Raw genomic sequence first — 23,323 nt, 5'->3', positions numbered from 1 at the left:
TATTGTTATCAATTCTTCTTCACGCCCCGGACGTCCTCAAATATTTAGTTCATTTGCTCAAGCAATAATCACCTGACATATACCGTTAATACGCATATTTATATATGAGACTGTACTTTAAAAAAAATAGTAAATATATTAGGTGAATTTAAATTGTTTGCGATATTTTGAGTTCAGTACATTAGCGTTTTTGCTTAGTTTAATATAAAATAATTCTCGCGAGCAAACTGCCCTTTAGTTATTTTTGTGAAAAATTATATATATTTTCGTTATCTCTTCGCCTAGAATACATTTCCATGTGGAAGATTGCTTGATATATAGCTTTATTGGCTTATATACTAGAACAAGTCAAACGAAATTAGATTTGAATTAATGAAGTTTACTGACAAATGTTGGCCTTTATACGAAAAGATACCCTGTTGTCTGGGTCGTCCTATTCGATATACGTGTGTACCTGTGTCCTTAAAGATACTTTTTTGTGAAGACATTTTGTACTTCTTCATGCAAAGGTTTCATAGTGCCATAATCTGGAATGATGGACCTAAAATGTTTAAAATCATTTAGTCAAAAACGTTTTTCTTTTAGAAAAAATTATTGAATCGATTGCCATTTCTTTATGAATATAGTACGGTTCAAATTGAAAGCACATGTTTTAATTTTTCTAGAACTAACTGTGTGTATACTTTAATATATATATATATATAACATTCGAAAAATATGTGCATTTCTTCACTGTTCGCAGCAAAAATAAGTAGCAGGTACAGAAAAAAATACTTTACTAGAATCATTAAATTAGCATCCTGTACAAAAAATATGAGAAACTATATATTTGTGAATAATGATCCTAATGTGAGTTATTTGTGAATACGTACTAGATTAACCGATAGTGTTATCTGACGCAATGTAGAAGTGATCGCTTACAACTGAATCTGTAGTGTGAACATTTTTTTCGAGAACTTCAATTAAATTAAATTGCCTTTCACTAAGCTATTTTTCTAATAGCGCTGACTTGAATTGTTTTAAAACCAGGGTAAAAATATTTGATGAATCCACATTTGTTATTTTGGCACGATATCATTTCAATATTTCGTCATTTGCCAGCATATGTCGCTCATGAGCAACATTTTCATGTGTTAATTTCTCAACTTTATATTTTCAGTAGCGAAACCCGAATAACGTCATAATTGAGGGGAAACTTTTTATTCAGACATGTATTCATGCTGAAAGAAACTTCACAATATTTACTCATGTTGTCTATTGTGTATTGTCACAATTACACACTCAAACATAAATATTTTACAAGCTACGATTAAGATCTAGACAACTTGGTGAAGATTACGTCAATCATTTGATGCATCACGATGAATGAAGCCCTATTCTTTTTTCGCGTTATTTTCGATACAATATTTGTTCGCATATGTTGTCCAGTGGGCTCATTTCCTACACTCGATTGACGCTCAACTAATAACTAAGCGGTGCTCCATAATACACGGAAAAGAGAATATTAGCGTCACTTCCGCATTTCATGATTCATGCATGCCAGAGCATCGTCTGTATCGTTATGTAGTTCATTGGAGCGATCGTAGATAAATTAGTTATACATAGTAAGTGCCATTTGCTGGGATGCAGTTGCCAAAAAACAGTGAATGCAATGCTGATGTACGTTTAGGTTTCATTAAGGTTATTCTAACTGATATCTCCCTCCTACACATTAATGTATGTATAAAAGTTCTTACGCATGCTTGTTATATTTTGCGTGCAATGACGCACACGAACAGGCCATATTTGCTGTCATATTAACTAAGTATGATAGCAGCACGTATATAGTGAGACCCGAGATTGGCTATTGTTGCAAAGATTGCCATGAAGGGCCTCGGATAGTTATTGAAATGAAGTTGTTCTTGAGTAAGCAGAGCCTAGTCTTCAGTTTATATCAGACTGGAATGTTCATAAAGGACATGTTTTATGTCGTTTAATCTTGCCTCTGTACGCCTATACAATTCCGTAACTCGAAATGTATATTCATGTTGAACTTTCAAGATAGATATAAAATGTCAGCACTAGTGGTATATATACACTTTGTCATTGTTATTTGTAGAAAAGAAGGGCAGTCATTTCAGTCAAAAATTAACAGTAAAAAACTCAGATTAATTAATGTTCATTGAATTTTACACTGTCGAATACATGCATGGAGGACGTAGGTTTACGAGAGATCTGGTCTGGCAAATGTACGTCATATCCTAAGGACCTAATTATTGACGAAGCAATGACAACATAACATCTATTTTTGTTTTGTGCATCTCTGTCTTCAATATTAGAGTTACATTGCTTCTACATTTAGCTCCACGTCATATTTTGTGACTGTGTCTACATCACAGGAAATATTTGGCTTCTGCTTTTGAGTTATTCATACCGATGGCTTCGACGTCATACAAAAAGTAGGTATAGAAAGTATGTATATTTTTGTTCCGTATTAATCTTAATTGAAAAAATGTGGCGTGAAATTTTTCCAGACATTTTAACATCTACAGTAAAAATATATGACAGGTTGTTTGCGAATGACTTAAATGAGCGCACAAATTGAGCAATAAGGTCTTGCAGTGGATACGAGAAACTAAACATATAAAAGAAACCTTAAACAGAATATATTTGGACCTCAATATAAATTGTGCTTCGCATTATTGTCTTTTTTCAGAGATCATCATATTGGCTGGCAGTGGTAATCCATTATATATTTAATCATGTTTTCTAGATTCGTCATTCACACCTCAGCCATTGATTTTATTTAGGGAAAAACATCTTCCCAAGAATTCAAATGTTCTGGTGACCCTGGATTTCTAGGTTATTTAACTTCTAATGAAATTACCCATTTCCAACGATATCTTGGCCATTTATAGCCCCGGCGACGTCAAATTTGTTCAATTGGACAATCACTTAATTAATACTCAATATTTTTGTGATTGCTATAGAAAATGGAATCATACGCCATATCTTAGTCAAAAAATACCGCTTTGAAATTATCATTCGAGTTAGGAAGCATATGAGGTTATTCGCTTTGGCGGTAATGTGGTACGAAATTTTTTACGTGTCCTTGTCTTTCATTTTCGACCCCATATACGTGTTTCCCATTATACATTCCATTTCATTAATGTGTTCAAATGCTAGAAACTTTGACAAACGAGCCTTGCGGGAAAAGCCCTACCCCTCCCCCTAACAGCACGTTGCAGGGAGGAGCAGATCCGAGCTGTAGAGTTCGCGTTAAGTTAGGTACAAGGGACATCATTATCAGAAACCCAACTTGGACAGCAAAAAAGTTTGGCACTCCCCTGGGTATCTGTAACCCCTAACCGATCACCGAGTGGGCCGCATACCAATATATTTTTTAGAGATTTAATTTGAAATTATAAAAGCATTATCTTTTTAGCCAATTCTTCCAACTTCACGTGTAATGATATTGATTAGTCCAGACTTTTCCAAATAAACCAAGAGCGCAACCCCAGAAGAAACAATTATTTTATAAGACTATACACAGGCAGGCACACTTCATGTCAAAAATAAATTATATCCAACGCTAATTATCAACTCGCCAGGCAGAATGAATAATCATCTGTGCAGCTGTGCCAGTTTGTTTCAATTGTATGCACCAATTGCGTGATATTTTGGTTTGGTCCATTTTGCTGTTTGACTGGGTTTAGCGTGACTTGCAATACACCTACAATGTCTTATTTTTATCCTATTTTGAGGACAATGTAAGACATAGAATGGTCGGACTGACATGTGTCTGCCTTTATCACTATGTTATTTCATTTGTACTTCCACGGTTTTCATTTATGTTTTTTGCCATAGGTTAAGATTGTCCAGGTATTACACATTTGAAGTTTTTACTCCCGTGTTTGGTTATTATTTCATGGCGGAGTTCTTCATCTGTAATAGCCAAGGTAAATGGACTTGAACAAATACAGCGGGAGCGTTCAAGGCAGTAATTTACCGGTCGAAAGGCATGCTAAAGTCAATCGCAAATTTTTACGTAGATTTCTATATAAACTCAAAATGACACCGATATTAAGTATATTCAAGCAAAAGAGCGATGCTCAAATATATAGATATGAACGTCTTGTATCGGTAACGGTGCGGTAAGGCCCAAGAATAGCAAATTTGCTGAAAAGATTGGCGGACAAGCAATACGGTCGCGGCCCAGCGATGCATAATGAAAAATAATGCCCTTCAATTAAAGAAAAACAGCAATATTTTTTGTGAAATATCGTGTCTCTTCTGGCTCAACAGAAATTTGAAAAAATAAAATATTGAATGTAATAGTTACCTAGCCACTTTTTTTTATCTTTGAATTTTAAATCAATTAGTTGCGGAAAAAGCGATTTTTATTCTAACACCGACAATCGCCCCATCAATACCAACGGGAATTAAGCAAACCGATCCATGTGTCCAAAAACAGAACAAAAAAGTTCATTCGTTGGTAATTCTACCTTCAGGAGTCATTGTTGCGGTCCGTTTGTTCAAACTGTAAATTTGTTTATTTTTTAATAACTGTTTTAATGAACGTGCATGATCAGTATTGAGTTCATTCCATATATTCAACATTGTCTCGATTTTATCGAGCTAATATACAGTTGCTTTAAAATTCGTCGGTGGTAATTTTGGAGCAGTTACAAGCAATCTTAAAAATGTAATTGCTGTTGCCTGCACCAGACTTGAGTCTTGAAACATTTCTTGAAATTTTAAAGTGTGGCCAAAAAATTGAAACAAACCAGCAGGCCAGGCTTGGTTGTGATTCTAAACCTAACACCGTGCATAGCGTGTAAATAAAGTACGTTTCGTGATCCGATATTTGTGTTTCTATTTGCCAAACTAACGTTCATTTCTCAATGGGTAAGCAGCAGTGGCGGGATTCAGCCGGTGTGCACCGGTTCTATAGAACCGTCTCACGGAATTTTATGAGATCAGCAAACCGGTTAGTTTACTGGGGACTATCAATGTTCTGTTTGTGACAGAACCGGCTGAAAATTATGCTTTTTGTGAAGGAACCGGCTGACAAAAAATTTGAATCCCACCGCTGGTTAGCAAGGTTTCCTACGTAGTGGAAACATAGAACACAGATTGAAACAGTTCGTATTTTGTCATGATTACCAATTGCCATGAATATGCTAATGTTATAATCTTCACAATTTATGCAGTATGGTGATTGGTGCGAACGTACGCTTCGCTTTGTTTGAATGATGTTTATTATCGATTATACAATATTTTCTCATTGAAAGACTAACAACAGGAATGATATGAAATGACGTCGAGAATTTCACACCACATCCGCTTACGCGCAAACCAACGATATATATGCATATTAATTCAAAATATGGCATTTTCATTTATACAATACAAAGAGATACTTATTGGATTATAAATATCACTCTCGAGATTGTCGCCTATATAAATAGGGCGATCCAACCAATCCAGGTTTTAAATTAATTGTACAGCTGTTGCGTTTTGTTTTATATAGCCTCGAACGAGAAGAAATAAGAAGAGGATCTCCAGTGGTATCGTTTACCCCGCGTATTATGAAAACCGAAGTGGCGAGTTGTGAGGATTTGACAAAGTTGCAACCATCACAGCATTATCAGAAGGGGCATGTTAGATCATCATCGACGAGTCCTAATCCATCAATTGTTAGATTTCGAAAAAAGAAAACACTTAAAAAACCGAGCGAAACGCGACCAAAATCTCTAGTTGTAATGAACAGCATGAGCATGAGAAAGAATAGCTCGGTTCCCGAGAATGGACTGCCCTTGACTGAAGCTTTGAACGATAAAAGTAAGTTTTCACACTAATGTCAAACTAGCTATCATTTTTATATCGACTTTTAAATCAAACACCACATTAATAATTGTTTATTTAAATGTGTGCGCGTAATATTAAATCATACGCACAAGGCTTTTATAATACTGATTACTTCCCTTTTCTCAATTATGCATTTTAATTTTGTCTGTTCAGAAGTAAAAGTAGGATTTCGAATATTCCTGGAATCAGAATTTAGCGTTGAAAATCTTGATTTCTGGATAGCAGCTGAAGAATACAGAAAAATTAAAAATAACGAAGCAAGACGAGAAAGGATGCGCGAAATTTACGAAGAATATATATCTCCGGGAGCTCTTAATCAGGTAATTTAGCTCGTATTTTGCTTTCCATTATTTAAAATATTAATATTCTATCATTCATTATATTTTGCAATTTGTTCCGCAGATAAACCTTGATCATTTTACTCGTCAACAAATCATTCAACATATGGCTACCGACACTACATCAAGTATCGATACTTTTACTGGAGCCCAAAGATATGTTTTTAACATCATGGAAAACGATTCTTACGCTCGTTTCGTTCGTTCGAAATATTATGATCTATGTAGCAGTCCAGGACGAAGATCGCCACGGCAATTTTTGCACGATATTCTCCATAGCGGAAAATCACGCGATCGGTCTCCGTCGCCGAACAGGAAAGGAACGACTGCGAAATACACTGCAATAAATATAAATAACTGCAACAACATTGATACATCTTTGAGAGAATGTTCTTACACCATTTCATTTCCAATTTATGAAAATGAGAATCAAAATGATTCAACATTTAAATACTGCAGCGCAAAATTATCTAACCGTGTTCCCAAAAGGCGTTTTTTCTGTGCATGTTTACCAATCGATCAAGACATATGAGTCTGTAATAATAGACTCATTTTATGTTAGATTTGTCTAGAAGATTTGAAAATTTAATTTTATAAACTTTTGCACAAAAAAAATCAACGTAATCTTGCTGTACTTGTTTGTAACTGTCTTCATTAATTTGTTATTAATTAGGAAATGCATTGTATGTTGATCTTTTACAAATAATATTGCAACAACATATGCGATTGAATAATTGAATTTTACCAAAACACTGAAATATTACTCGAGATATTGCTTCCAAATATGGAAAGTCGGTTTTTGGGAATCAGATTGTCTTTTTTGTTTAACAGTGCACGCAACTGATCAAACACACAATAAAACTTACCTATTTAAAACATTTATGATTAACATTTTCTGATTACGTAGGAGCACTTCTGCTGTTATATTTAGTGTACTTTCATATTATAATAGTGCAAGGATGTCCATTACTAGTTTGGATTGAAATAATGGACTTCTATTTATTCAATCAGCAATAAGTCAATGATGACGTAACAATGGCAACTTGTGCAGTCGCTGCGACCATTGATGACTTAACTTGTTAAGGTATCAATGCTGCGACACATCTTTCGTTCAGACTGATATTCAAGTATGGTTGTAGGCATTGGCTTGTTTTCGCGGTTTTGAGTGTTGTTCGTCAGTTTTCAAAAATTTGTTGTGAATGAAATACTTTAATTTTTATTATATACTCCGAGGACCTTTAGTTTAGTTGCAACAAAGAAAAATTAGCTGCGATAGACTACTGGTAGGCTAAAGCTGTCTGTACCTGTAAGCGGCACGTGGTTATATATTTTTCTAATGAAAAAAAAATGGTTTCGAACATGTTACTTAATTGGAAAGTCGCAACTCTCGAAAATACTCTCTAAAAGTATCAAAAAATCTTTTGAGGTCAAAGGTCGGGGTAACGGGGTAACTTCCATTGCTGTGGGTCAGGAATTTTGTCCGAGGCAACTAACGTTTTACGGTGACAGTAGCAGTTGTTACAACTGCCACATCAGGATACGAATCAGTGACAGTCGGCCTTCTGCGTGATTTTGTCAGGTGCAAAAAATGTTTTTCCCCCATTGGTTTTAAAGCTAAGTTGTGAACTACCGTGTTTCCCCGAAAATGAGACCTAGCCTTTATTTTAAGAGTGATTTTAATATAAGCCCTCCTTTTGAAATAAGACCTAGTCAATAACGTAAATTTTTTTTTCCTGATCGATAGCAAGAAATCTCTCCCATACGTTTTAAATGATTAATCTAAAACGTGTAAGAGAGGAAAACGAGTCATTTAAGTAAATGGATATCGGTTTTCATATTTAGCCTAGTGTTATTTTCGGAAAGATAATTGAAATAAGACACTGTCTTATTTTCGGGGAAACACGGTATGTTATACGATCGGCCATGCAGCTGGATACTCGAAGCGGCAACAATTGGAATCTATATATAATGAAAAGTTGTGTCTTATTCATAGCCTTCAGAAGCTGCACATGTGTCCATGTCACTGACCTCCCGCCGGGCATCAGGCTTTCAGTTTCTCGACCTCAGTCGGGTATAGTCGCGTTAGAGTCCGCTTTTCCAATCACTCAAATCAATTCAACGCGAGCATATTTCACAATGATTGAAAAATTAATAAAAAGAACACGGATTTAAATAAAACAAAAATAGTTAAGATATATTGAGAACCAGCGTTATAACATAATTAAAATTCCGTGCTTTATGCGTTTGTACATTTATTAACGTTCGTCATTTAGTGACTGTTTATAGCTTTCACGCGTCAGTTTCCGAAAGGCGTATTATAATTTTTAGTGTGGGATGCATAATCGAGTCGTTAATATATTTGTGAACAAAATTTGTTATGGAGTAACAATGAAATACCCCAGTGTCACTATTTTAAAAATACACGATTTATAACAGAAAACGTAATGACATGTGAAAATAAGTTTCCTGGGGGATAATTTGGCATAAGTGATTACATTAATTGGAGAATAAAAATTGCTTTTTCGTCTTGCCCGACCTCCCTTTTTGTCAATTATCTGGAATGTTGCGTAATTTTGACATCTGAAGCCTTCCGGAACATTAATTTTCTGTGATATTTATATCTATATGCTTGATATCGAAGATAAGGCAAGAGTCTATGGTAATTCGAGTTGCTTGTATCAATTTGCTCATACAAGCCATTACCGGAGAACTCCCCAAGATTTTGCGGCGAATATACTTCCTTTGGAATATTAAGGAGATGCTTGCTTTGTACGAGTGCTTGATTCCAATTTAGGAATGTTTTACAAATTCTCATAATAAATAGTAGGAATGAAAATCAAAGAAATGGGACATCAAGGAAGATGCTTAATGAAATCAAGATGACCGATACTCATATTCAACAGGGAATAAATCTATAAATAAAAGGAAGACTTTTGATATATAATTTGCATATATGGTGGAGTTTTTAGTCAAATCGAAATCAGTCTTAAGGTAGAAGTTGAGTCATGCCACAAAGATTTTCGTATGTTCAATTTGCATAGTGTGAAAAACATATATTTTGATTACCAGTGGTTCAAAATTTTTCTTGACTTCTCGGAAGATTTCGATACTACTAATAATTTGAATATGCAAATGCAGTATAAGGTGCAAAAACAGTTCAAACTAGGATATACTCAAATGTAACCTAGTTTTAAAAGAACTAGCATTGATAGGTAAATAAGTAACGCGGAAGACATGCACTGTATCTACTTATAGAGTTTGACACGGTTCACATTTAGCACCTGTTTTGTTTTTACTATACGCAAACAATTAGTGTTTGATTCCCCATCTCTGATAACATATATATCACAAATTGCTACTCATCAACTGTACTAAACGCATTAGTAATACAAAAACTAACAAATCGAACTGTTGATAAAAGATGAGACATCACCTTGATAAATTTAACTCTATTTTGACAATCAAGTGAAAATATTCCATTTCACAGCAGACTAAATATTTCATCATTATTAGTGCATTTTCTGTATCTTTGTTCTTTTTCTCTCAACTTCAATACCACTAGGAAAATACCTAAATCTGTTTGCTATGCTTGCAACGTATATTGTAGGCGTTGGATCGTGAGGCTATTCCCAGAAATTAGCTTTTGATATGACCATCTTAATCGCATGTATATCAAATTGAATTATGAATGAAATTCAAAAGATACCTTAGCACAATTCCATGCTTTATACACCCTATTCTCTATTCACGCTCAATATACAATTATTCTCAACCTTTTTTTCCACATCACAGATGAGGATTATAAATGACAACATACAATCCAAAAACATTTGCCAAATTCTGGGGTTGAAACCCGCACCGGGCATCGTTAGCTACAAATTGAAAAAATCTGCGATTATAAACTAACAAACAATTATTTTAAAATGCAGTTCGTGGACGAAAATAATTATAATAGTTCTGAATATCTGGGTTATTCATATCCATAAATAAGATTAGAAATAAGCAGAATATTCTGTCAATCATGGACCAAAAACAGCTCAATTCAAGCCCAAAAGTTACACTGATATAATGATGTCGATGATAGGTTGAGAATAAAAAATGGCATTCAATGTGGAATAAATTAATGAATAAATAAATTAGAATGGACACAAAACTTGTCAATCCCTTCGTAACTGAAGCCCGATATTACGCTGTAAAGATCTTCTGATCTTATCTTCTGTATATATATCTTAATAAAACAAAGATATAGTTTGCATATTATTTGTATATTCAAATTCATTCAAACATTTATTCAACTAGAATAAGAGTCAAAAGGTAATCACCAAGACATTCAACGATAATGTTGAAAAAGAATTGGAAATTTTAAACGGATAATACAGTTATCAATACAGATATTGACAACGTCAACAGCTCCAACGATATTAATTTTATTCTTAGCTGATGATAGGCTTGAGCTGGTATTGAGTCCGAAAAGGGAAATGCTACAAAAATATATTCATTTTCATACTGGTCTGATGTTAAAATAAGGGAGTATAATTAGGTCAGAAATTAAAATATATAAGATACCTTTCTTAGTCAAATATTATATGCATGTGTTTCAACAATACAAGCGATACAACAATACATACAAGTGCTTGCGTAATTTTCATGTTCTATGGCATGCGACCGAAACAAGACCGCATTACGCATTTGCATGCGTAAATAGTAGTTATTATATGAAACAATGGAAGTAAGTTTCACTGAATGCAATGAATATGAAATTTTATTGCTGTTAACATTAAATTTGAAATATGTTGATATTGAATTCCTATGGATCTCTAAATGTATCATTGTTTTGTTATTTAACTCTTCACGTGACCAATTTATATGACGAAAAACGAAGTTTCATGCTGTTATTTTCTTTGGATATTTGCATGAAATATCAATGAGAAATCTTTTGTAGAAAGATGGTGAACAGCAATTGTAATAGGGGCTCATATTATCGGGGTGCGAATTTCCTGCTTTAGTTTACACAACTTCATCTGAATTACCGCATGGTCCCTTTCTGATAGGAACGAAGTTCTGAAACTGTTATCCAAATATTCCATGATTCTGGGACAGTGTTCTTCGTGTGGTGTAAAAAACTATAAAATACATTCATCCGTTATAAATTAAAATTATTTCACTGTGTAGATCACAGATATTTCACAGTATTTTACGCATTACTTCCGTTACATTTTGACTGTTAATCTTGTGACTGTTGTGAACCTTGTTATGATTTACATACTAAAAGTTTTCTTTCAAGAAACTCATTTATTTTAAATTCTCTCTCACTGAGTAATTTCCCCATAGTTGCTTACGAGTAAGTACTGGTATCTGGAAGCAACATTAAATCGACATGCATTCAAGAAAAGTTTTTTTGTATTTTTTCCATATTCTCAAATTGCGTAGATATACAGCTCTTCAATGGATACACCAACTTAAAACTGTTTTACAAATATCAATCTGTGTGTTACCGGTAATTCAGAATATGTAGCAGATTACTTTCACTCCGCCATACTTTCCTTCCGATCGAAGTTATGTTTTGTGACGTTAGTCGCCTCGATAGTAACCACTTGCAATAGAGCACGCGGAACTTTCGTACGGTTCATTATTTAGCGATTAATATTTGTGCTGTATATTGGATACTAAACGTACTATCTTATATTTCTATAAAGTTTGATTAAAATTTGTTCTGGACGGAATGCATTCAATGCGAAGTGCTTATGATAGATATATATATAATGAAAAAGTAATTTCCTCGTGTTTTGTGTGAGCAAAAATGCACGCGTTAAAGCGTGGAGCGGTAATGAATCATGTTGAAAAATACCAATAATATATTTGTCATTTGCGTACCAAAATCCCATAAATAAGACGCTGAAATTAAACTAAGACGTTAATGAGAATAGTAACCACAATAAAAATGAGTTTACATAAAGCTGACGATATATGACGTAATTCTGAGTGCTGTTGAAGATATACGAACGAAGTAAGGAAAAATAAAACTATTCATAAACCAATGTCGCATATACGCAGAGAAGGGTGACGATAACTGTATAATCTGTTTATATACTCATCGAGTAAAATTTTATACGCAATACGAGCTGGACTTTGATCAGGGGAATTAAATCCTCAATGATACAGTTGGAAAAGCTACTTATTTCAATCGAAGTAATTTTACTTGTGCAATATTGTAATTGACCGATTTCAAGCATAAAAGAATTTTCACTTAAGAGCTCGAACCACTAAAATTTCCGCGAACTCCAACAAAACTTAATGGCATGGCTCCGAGTTTTGGCTTCATAGTTCTGGTTTCAAAATTATCCTCACCCAATTTGCTTGTTTACTATTTTCAACCTCATTTTCTTGATTTATTGGAGTGTTAAGTATTTATACCACATGTTTAATATTGTCAATATTATCCACCCTGGAGATATAGGTAGGACTCCATAACCTCAACTGAATAGAGATGAGTCGGTACAATTTGAACCAGTTACTATCTATATATTGGTTATTAGTTTTGTTGGAGATTTACCGAAGTTGCTAACGTTTGCAGGTCATTTGATATTCACGACAAACGTGTTCTAACAGATTATGTTGTTTTGTGTGTAGTGACTAAATTGTGTAACATCTTAGTTTAGTTTTTTAGACCATTTTCATATGTCCAAACATTTCCACTTTATTTCTATTACTCTTTCTTGCTTTGTTGTTCAATGATGAAATTAAAAATGATTCATGAAAAAATTCCTTGCAGAATTTTGAGTGAAACAACTTGAAATAGCGGTTATTAGACAACAATGTAAACACATTAGTAATAAATATTTTTGAAAAGATTCATCAACTATTATATAAGAATTCGTAAGCGACTACAAGTTGGATTAGACTCATCGGGCTTTATCAAGGTTGCATTGATGTGTTTACTGAAATGTTAGCACAATAGGACTACGTCAAGCGTTGAAATTCATACCCCTTAGACCCAGGGTGAAAAAAGGAGAAATTACCAAGTTTTTGTGCACAAAAATATAAGCAGTGTTCGAAAACAAAGAACGTCTCGTCTTTGTTTTTGTGTACTTTGCACGCTATCACACACTAATCAGAAGGCGAATATCATCTCACTGTTCTAATGAAAAGAATATCACAATTGATCGAAAAAACATATATATATCAAAGAACATATAGCAGCGTAGTACCAATGTGACGTCATATGATTGCATTATTTCAGTTGAGTAGGAATATAGACATAGTACAATGGTGCTACAAATCAAATATTAGTGTCATGGTAATGCTAATACTTACTATATATTCATTTTCATGTACAACAATGAATATTTCAAGAATAAACCTCTCTACGACAAATGTGTACGTAACAATGAACCAACACAATATTGAAATCAATCATAATCCTTCTTTTGCTTTTTGCAGCGATACACCAAACAAATTAGCCATATTTCTGTGTGTGTCTATGTGTGAATGTTCAATGGCAAAATAAAAATCGGAAATTGTCCCATATATCTAAAAAAAGTTCATTGATGATTTTGATGAAATTTCAAATTGTTTTTAGACAACTAAAATTAACAAGCACAACTTGCAAATTGCTACAAATATGTTTTTACCGGAATGTTAATGCAATATAATCAGTCAGTCAGTTAGTCATAGTGACATTTTGTTTCAGCAACAATGCTGTTCACGGATTAGTAAAGACTTTGTATTTTGGGTGTTAACGTTCAATAGTTTTGTTTTTTCTCGGGCGCCTCCCTAATTGTCGAAAACGGCGAATATTGTTGTTCAAATTCAATTGTTATGTATTACTAACTGTTTTGTAAAAGCGCAGTCTCGATTTTTCAGCTTTACCAAAGTCACTAAAATTCATCATAAAATTTTACAAAGTATAAAGAGAATAGTGGATCGGAAAGATGCGGACAACAGAAAAGCTGACTTCATGCGGTAAGAACCTTATGATATGCTGCATGTGTACTTTATGCATAACCAAGTAGTACATTATTAGTTTAGCAAATGGTTTATCATTCTTTTTTCTCATCACCGAATTATCAGTAACTGCTGCGTTCAAAAGTATTTGTATAAGGATTGGTAATCCTATTAGTTATGTGCTAAAATCTCATGACGACCACGGCATCAAGTTCATTGCAATTATTCTTTTTACAGCCAAAATCGTTGGAGCGGATGGTGGAACACTAAGAATAAAAAATTACTGCGATGTGATAATTCCCAACGGTGCGCTATACAAAAATGTCAAGATCACCGCTACAATATTTGCTCCCGATTTCAGCCAGTCGTCAGAAATCCCGATAACACCTATTGTAATAATGGAACCATCAGGATTAAATTTTCACAAGCCCGTGAAAATGAGGTTGCGAACCTGGAGGGGTTTGCGTTTTCAAAATCCATCAAAATGTGTTAATGTACTGGGGAAGAGCTGTTTAACTTTCAAGCATGCTGTCTCAATAACAGCGTCCAACTTGGTCGAATTTGAAACGTGGCACTTCAGTTCCTTTTTCTCGACCTTGCCCGACAAAAAAGCAGGGGTGCTTCTAACTTACTACATTTTTTACGATTCTGACGAAAACAAAATTGTTTTTTACTTTGGAATTGCAGAAGGTATTGAATCATACGGGAATAATCTCTCACCAAACTACATATGTATTGGTTGTCAAAATCAATTGAAGGTAAATCTGGGATCTGCTCTAACTTGTCACATTCGTTCCAATCACAGCGTCACACCAAAGGAATTCAAAGTCCCCATCACGGAAGAGTTAATCAAACAAAACAAAAATGTTCATTTAACAAAGGATTTTAGTCCTGGTGATAAGTTGGAGTATACCATAAACAATGACAACGGATTAGAAATTGATAGAAATACCCTATCCTTGCCCATGTCTAGAAAATACAGTGAAAAGAGTCTACTATATTCGTGGAGTTCACGAGCATCCGGACGGCATCGTAAGTTGATTCTGAATTTCTTTTTTTGCATTAATGTATTCTAAATATAAGATTGAATATTCTCCCTTAACTTTTATCGCACATTCAAGATCTTACAATGAAAAACGCATACTGCTCATATCGAAAACAATATTTTTCCGATAAATCTTTATTTCTGAAATCCCAATTAAATTCTTTGTAATTCCGCATTAGGCATAGGGAAGATTGGTGTTAAAATGAGATTTAACGCACTGTTCACCTCATCGACAGAATCCTTCAGTATTCATGAAGATGTTATTGGAAAGAAAGTTTTTATGGGAAATGAGAATATCATTAAAAATGTCCATAACCATTATTACAACTGCAATGGTGGGTCTGTAGAATATGAAAGTGAGTAGTTTGTTTTCATATGTACTATCTTCCGCTCAAAATCCCCCATGTAACTGGCACTGTTGTATTATGAATTACAGTGTTCAGCTGTGAAAATTGCAAACGCGAGATAGCAGATGGAAAAGATTTGGCAGAGATTCATTGTGACTTGGAATTTAAACGAGAACGCCAGACAATTTGCGGAAAACCACAAGTTTGTGTTTTTTCTGTGAAAAATCCCCACGGATATTGCTTCAATATCGTCACTTTCAACAAGATCATTGATGAGTCTTACAAAGAAGTTAGCGAGGTAAACAGTACGATCTGGAAATGCTATTTAAATGATTAGGTGAATTCAAAGTTCTTGGATTGTTACCGCAAACGATTCGCATATTCAATATAATACATTTCATCCTTAACTAGGATACTCCCTGCATAGTCAAGCCTATTCGTTAACTTGGTTTTTATTTATTCAATATATAATTTGATAACTGTTATTGCTCAAAATGCTCAAATATGATCTAGTCATACGACACTAGATTGACTGTGCCAGCTTAGAAATACATGACCACTATATTTTTGCTATGAATTCAACTGCTTTATTTCAATTTGTTTTATCAGGCAATTGGGTGGGCAACCTGGTTTACAGGATATAAATGGATCATTTGCAGATGTGTCAAATGTGAGAACCACATCGGATGGAAATATGTAGGCGACAAAGGCCAGTTTTTCGGTATTATTACAGAAAAGGAAGGCTTGAGAGACAGATAGCATGATCGGAAAACATTTTTCTTACTGACCCCACGAAGTAACATTATATGATTAATTGATGGTGGTAAACTTGCTTTATTCGAATGATATGGATTTGCACGATATCTAAATCAAGCATTTTTGAGTAAAATACTCATAAGAAATCAATTTGATTGATTTTCAACTTGAATAATGTAATGATGCAGTTTGTACTATACTGTTTTTTTGGGGAATTCCTTCTTTTATTTGTATCTTCATTGTATCTCTATTTTATACCAGAAGTGAGGTCCTTAACTGGGTAAAAATTTGCCCCCCTGGAGATAAATTCGACCTACTTTGGGGGTAAATGGTGAATTTTGTGCAAAAGAATTTCACGTATTTCTACAAGAATAAACTGTCGGTTCTATTTCTGTTCATAAACAAATATCAGTACACCACATAGCAGAGAGTTTGTCTGTTTTTTAGTTTGCAATATACAATAGCCTTATTGCGTGCTGCTTTAATTGTAGTTATGTGAACTCCACACAATCAACTTTGGCCATCTACATTAACAGTTACTTACACATATAAAATTTTAATTTCCAAATTTCTTTTCACGCACCGTTTGTATCATTACAGGTATTTGCATAGTGAGAATATACAAAATGTTGGTGTAAATATTACTTTAACAAGAGAATGGAGGTTGAGAACCCATGTATTAAAAAATATACTCTAATTATGTATATATACATCATATTATTATCATCATGTCATTATTTTATTTTAAAATAGATGTGATACTTATTTTTTTTATTCGAGAACTATTTTACAAGATACAAAGCGTATCCTTATCTATCTACTACCCCTATCTACTATAACCAATTTAAATAATCACACTCGAGTAATATAAAAACTAATAAAAAATAAATCGAATGGTCAGTCACTCAGTACAAAGTTGTGGGAAATGAAAAGAATGCTTTATGCCTTTTTTGAATTATGCAACTAGGGAACATTATTTGACATAGACGTATGCCTAGCTTTCTGTAGAATAAAAATCAAAACGTTTCTGGACACGAAGTGTTGTTTCGGTTGTTCTATTTACTGTTGATGTTAATATGGTGATTGTTGTTGGAAAAAATCACTTTTCCTCGAAACGAATGCAGCAATCGATTTCAAATTTCAGTGCCCAAAGATGTAAGAAGTCGCTGGAAGGCTAGTACATTTTTTAAATTTTCTGATGTTTCACCCAAAGTTTCCATGTTTTATTTTGATTTATAGAACAATTTTATGGCGTATGGAAACTCGGTGCTATGTTAGATGAACTTCGTGTCCATAAATGTAAAAGTTACTATCTTGTTTAAATATGAAATACATGAAAAGTGTGGCATCATATGAAATTAACACGAACCAAATTGATAAAAATTAGGGTTCACCAGTGCAGTGAAGATTTCTTATCAGCTGCCCTATTCAAATTCCCCTCAAATAAAATACTGGGAGCTTCAAGTTTTCTTAACTTGAAAAGTTTTAAATCTGTCAGCACAAGCACCTCTGGGCTTTTAAATAAAATTGATTTTCCGTATTACACTTATATATATAATTCCTGAAGTGTTATTTTTATATGAAATATATTGAATTAAATCAGGAAATATCTTGGTCGTTAAGATATACACAAGTCTTATAGGCTTAACATATTATGTATGCTTCTTATATCAATTTGATTCAATTCAGCCTAATGCCAATCAGATATAAATACAGACTGTGTTATACTAAATAATCATAACAAAAAGAATGCAAGGCAAAAGATACACGCATTATCCAGAGGGAGACAGAAATAACGCGGATTGCATACCTTCGGTTTATTGTTTCAGATGATATTTACCTGATTATGTGTGACGTAAAAATTGGTGTGTGACGTATTTTACGCCAAACGAAAATACTAAAAACGTATAACCCGTTTATCGAATAATAATAGCTTTGTATTATATCCAAATTTTCAGTATTGCTGTAAATATTAATATATATCATTCTGACGTCAATTAAGTGATATGCTTCGACTCCTTGGCTATCGTTTCGGTATTATATATATCTAGATTCGTTTTGATATGAAATATGCCTGCCTCTTCTGCGTACATATATTCAGAGTCAGCGATAAAAAATAGATCATTCTTATCGAGAAAGTTAATTGTCGTAATTGGATTGAAATGAGCCGCATTCAAGGTATTTCTCCTGTCATTTTTCTTGAACTAACTTAAGGTCATTGGCATTGATTTCTTCACCCCATTTCATGATAAATTGTTATCCCGTAATGCGAAAAAATTAGCCACGCGGTCAATCCATCAAATTTTTGATATAAACCAAATTCTTGCCTTTCAATAATTGAATTGAACAAACCACGTATTCATTCCGAAGATGACGAGATATAGGCCATTTTGGTCTGGTAACTATATATCGTCAGTCATTAACTCCAATGCGTAAATGACGTCAACGTATAACACGTAATGTGTGGCATTCATCATCTATAAATGATTATGCAAATTAATGTGGGGGGATTAGGATAATTATAAAACAAAGGGAATTGATTCACGATAAGGAGATTTCACACGATAAAAATTAAAATGTGACATTTTCTGAAACTAATAGAAAGAAATAATTGAACGCTTAGCGTTATTTTTTAATATTTGTTTGTGGGTGTATTATGGGTAAACCGGCACATGTGTTTCTGCGTGTTTTAAACCTTATCAGAGATTTGGCCAGTTTTCCCAATCTACTGTGTGTTCATTGTGTTGTTTTGCGTGTTTTTTGTTTTTGTTGCGGGGAAATCAATATACCTAAAAATGTAATAGTTCAAGGAATGTTGACAAAATATATGACCTAACTACGTAAAGATCAACGCTGAAATGAAAGGCACATGTCTTTTAAGCCAAGATCACTAGCTGTGTGAGCATAAATATACGAAACTATATGTGGGAGTGAATCATCGATAATAAAACATAGTAAAAGTAATTTATCCAGTGCTTTGGCTCTATCTATAGTATGAGTCACTTTTATTTTGTAAAAAAACTAAACTTCTAGCCAAAGAGGTAAATCAACATTTGCGCGATGAAAACATGTTATTGTTTATTTGCAACAAAACTGAAAAATTTAAAAGTCTAAATGCTACTTGTTTACGGAATACATTTTTCCTCTTACTGTTTTTGCTCGTATGATCTTGCTGACACACTTGTCACTGTTGTAGAGATTCCTCAATGCATCATAGGTCACAGCTGAAAACAACAAAACACATAAGGCCTTGAATTCATTACTTTGTAAACTCTCACAAAATTTCTAACCTAGACACTTTTTGATCTCAAGGCTGCACAAGTGAAAAATAAATATTTAATAATTCATAACAATAAGATCGAGACTATGCTTTGTTTTTTGCATTTCGTTGGTTTCAATTTTGCTTTTTCATCAGTTACTTCCAGTTTAACCTAAATTGAAAGTAGGTCCTAACATGTAAAAACATATCCTCGTTAAAATATAATTTAATTCCAAAACAGGCAATTACAACGGTAACGTGAATCCTGCTTTCCTTAGATTCGAGCTCAGTTCGAACATAAAATAAAAGCTATTTTTTCAACCAAAAATAACAGCCTTGTGGAAAAACAGCATGACACAATTTTCGTTTCCATTTTTTTTAAAGAAGAAACACCTATTCTCCAATAGAAGAAAAAAACTATAGCGAAACTTTGCAAAGTCAATTCCGGTAAAGAAAATCACCTGTATCATGTACAGCGCTCGGGCAAAACAGCTGGTCGAGTCACGCTACGTAAGAAAGTCATTTTTTGTAAAGACGTCTTCGAGCATTTGGACAGTGGGTGATTTCACGATTTTCCTTTATGCATGCTCTTTACCCACAAGCTTATTTTTTTAAGTTTGAAATTCCGTTGATTGAACTATCCGAGGTCTCCTAGAATCATTATTTGTTTCTACCTGAATAGTATACAGATATTTATCAATATAGTCATATTTATTCGATTTTATTTTCAAGTGTTCACATGAACAATAAATAAAATAGAGGGTTAAGCCAAATATCGTGACCCACATCCTTCACTGGGTTTTCTATAGTAGTAGAGTCACCTCCGACTCCAGCACAGATTTTTGATCACGCCGCTTAGAGTGTTAGACGATCAGCAGTTTCGCATTCTGAAAAATGTTGATAAGTTCCATAAAGATTTCTTATTTATCTCATCTTAGATCAAAGCAGGGGTTCTAGAATAGGGTAAATTTCCCCTTCTTTGGGGATAAATTTTGAAAGCCATAAATTAACACTTTTATTTGCTACACGAATAGGCTACCCATTTCTTTTCAATACAATTACTGATCAAATGCAACCCCTGGTATTTGTATGTCAAAACTCGAAACGTATAAAAAAAAAAATTCACGATCTAAATTTTTCTTTTGAAATTTGCGAAGGGGTGAACGAGAGAATTGAGAACCCCTGGATTAGCGCAAAAACGTCAAGACCTATCACACGCTGTCTTGTCCCTGCACTAACCAGGACGGGCATAAAATAAGTTTCCAATTTGTTCCAATGCCTGAACTTGATTTACAGAGGTAACTTCACATTAGTTATGTGAATGACCATTCGGCGACGAGTCCCAATCTTGTAATACCGTACAGTTTTAAGGAGTTGAAATTCATCGATATTGACAAATAACTCACTAGTCGGTATCTCTCATTAATCTTTTAAAATGCGTTTACTCCCATTTCAGTTTATTGTATTTGTGGGATTAGAATGCGCAGGATATGATTTTCTAATACAACATCGAGTTGAAGGGCGTAACCGACGCCGCGTCTTGTCCATTAGGACAGCAAATAGTAATAATCAATCTATGACCAAGTAGCCTACTTCCAACTGACCGAATGAACAATCCCACTGCTGGGTATTAGCGCCACAATCTTTAATTGAACTGAAAATTTCATTTTTATTTTATTCACAGCTGGCAAGGCGTGGATGCATTGAACAGTAGTTAGGCCCACAATACGCCTTAGTATCCGTGATAGTGTCAAATTGACAAGGACTAAAAGAACAGCCATGAGTATGAGTGATAAAACGCAAATAAAACAGTAAGCAATATATCTTAAAATATACATACCTATATGAACACTAATTAGACTCAAATACGGCCAATAGATGCGTCAAACTGGGAAACATACTAAATGTAAAGGACAAATCACTTCACAACCGCATAGCATGCCTATTCTGAAACCGTTTACCGGCGAAGAAAGAAAATTTCAGCGCAATCTGTACTGGGTAATTACTAAATTTTTATTTTGAAACGAGGCGGGAGTGTTTTCTCGAATCTCACATTTTTGCAATAATGGTGAGAATGTTTTTTGAAAATCTTTTAGTCTAGGCATTCTGCTGCGCCAGAAAATAACTTCACCAAATTTGAATACATGTTATTGCTTTCATACGTTTTGATTTAACGTCAGAACGTAGCGTAGGACAGAGATGTTTTGGACTGAAGTTAGATTTCAAAATGCCTCTGGAGCTGTAGGGAATCCAATTTTGAAATTCTTCCAGTGTGCTTCTTCCAGTGTGCTAAGCAAGCAATGTTACTTCTTAATTTAAATGCTGATTTTGACAAATATGTTAGTGCAATGAACTGTAGAATTAACAAACTATGAAACTGCATGGAGACAGATTTACTGAATGCAATAGTAGTTATTATTAAATTTAACCTAATTCGAAATAAATAATGTTGCACGTCTTATGAGTAACCTGTCTCGGTTTTAAAAAACAGGTACAGCAGAAATATATAAAAACACCTATGAAGCAACTGTGGCAATATCATCAACTTCAAATGATGTTAGCTTCTTCAATATCTTATATGATGCAATATAATGAACTGTTTGTACTCTTTTGTTCAGTTAATTTTTAATAAATTTAGTTAGTAACTTCACATTTAAATATATTTTTTGAATGTTTTGTTTTTGAGGTCAACCTAGGTGTTTTTAGTCAGGCAAAACTGGCAGCCCTGCTGAGAACTCGTTTCGGAACTTGCAATCACCGCATATTCGCGAGTAGGGTATTTGCAGTAGTGGGATTCATCCGGTTCGCACCGGTTCTATAGAACCGTCTCAGGGAATTTTGTGAGATCAGCGAACCGGTTAGCATTACTGAAATAAACATGACTTTTTGTAACAGAACTGGCTGAAAAATATGACATTTGTGTGATGGATTCGGCTGACAGAAAATTTGAATCCCACCACTTGGTATTTGGCATTCTATTTCAGTTTCTCATCGCGTAGTTTCATGAAGATTGAAAACAATAATGTAATGGAATGTATTTAAACTACTGCAGCCACGTCAGTGGACCTTACTAATTATAGGTCGATTTCTGCATGGTTGACTTTTGAAAATTCGTGTCTCGCAAACGAAGTTCCCTTTATTACGGTAAACACCAAAAATTACATAGAATCAAATTCGCCACAAAAATATATTCCTGATAACCAATCTTTAATATAATTTTACAACACCCAAAAGAGAGGTTCTGCTACAGCTACAGTCAATAGCCGACTGTCGAGAAGCTATAGGAATTGATTAACTAACTAACTGTAGACATACACACATACGATTCTCAAAGTTGCAGTGATCTTTACAAAACGGTATTTTGTGCACAAAATAGGATGCCCCCGTTGCAGTTCAGTCACATGAGATGTTTTCGTGGCCTGGTGACGCAAACCGCTTTGAGCTCAAGCATTAAATGATTGTAAATACAAACTCAAGTGATGAAAACAACCATCGAGACACGTGTATGCACTTTGTATGAATTTCTGTTTAGGAAAATTCTCAGACAATAGAGTCAGAATTTTAGACTCTGCGCACATGAGTGGCATGAGGTAGATATCGAAACGCTTGATCATAGTTTATGACGTTTGATCAAAAACCTTAATCTGTTTTTCTGAAGCCGCACATTTTAAGCTTGTATGGGTCTTTTAACGACATGGCTGATTACCTATGAAATCACAGCACAATAACTTTGATTTGTCGACAGCGTACACATTCCTTGTTTTTAGCACAAAAAATGTTAATA

General features: G+C 34.1%; 2 protein-coding genes across 4 annotated transcripts; both read left to right on the top strand.

Annotated features, from left to right (window-relative positions):
• The first annotated feature begins 1,712 nt into the window (after nucleotides 1–1,712).
• LOC120344215 (uncharacterized) lies at nucleotides 1,713–7,157 on the top strand. 3 transcript variants are annotated; one of them, XM_039413331.2, is made up of 4 exons: nucleotides 1,713–2,438; nucleotides 5,513–5,823; nucleotides 6,004–6,170; nucleotides 6,253–7,157. In XM_039413331.2, the coding sequence occupies exons 1-4, from the start codon at nucleotides 2,416–2,418 to the stop codon at nucleotides 6,718–6,720; spliced, it is 969 nt and encodes a 322-aa protein (XP_039269265.2). In that variant the 5' UTR covers nucleotides 1,713–2,415; the 3' UTR covers nucleotides 6,721–7,157. The 3 variants fall into 3 exon arrangements, with proteins under 3 accessions (XP_039269265.2, XP_039269267.2, XP_039269266.2); XM_039413333.2 differs by having other exon boundaries at nucleotides 1,713–2,451; XM_039413332.2 differs by having other exon boundaries at nucleotides 1,714–2,442.
• A 6,712-nt stretch (nucleotides 7,158–13,869) lies between these two features.
• Nucleotides 13,870–18,189, top strand: LOC120344224 (uncharacterized). Its single transcript, XM_039413344.2, has 5 exons — nucleotides 13,870–14,150; nucleotides 14,370–15,164; nucleotides 15,414–15,533; nucleotides 15,614–15,822; nucleotides 16,134–18,189. Exons 1-5 carry the CDS (start codon nucleotides 14,120–14,122, stop codon nucleotides 16,281–16,283), a joined length of 1,305 nt encoding a protein of 434 aa, XP_039269278.2. The 5' UTR covers nucleotides 13,870–14,119; the 3' UTR covers nucleotides 16,284–18,189.
• The last annotated feature ends 5,134 nt before the right edge of the window (nucleotides 18,190–23,323 follow it).

Source organism: Styela clava, chromosome 5 (assembly GCF_964204865.1).
Source record: "Styela clava chromosome 5, kaStyClav1.hap1.2, whole genome shotgun sequence".
Lineage (NCBI taxonomy): Eukaryota > Metazoa > Chordata > Ascidiacea > Stolidobranchia > Styelidae > Styela > Styela clava.
The sequence above is the reverse complement of the archived record's forward strand: the minus strand, read 5'-3'. Positions and strand labels throughout refer to the sequence as shown.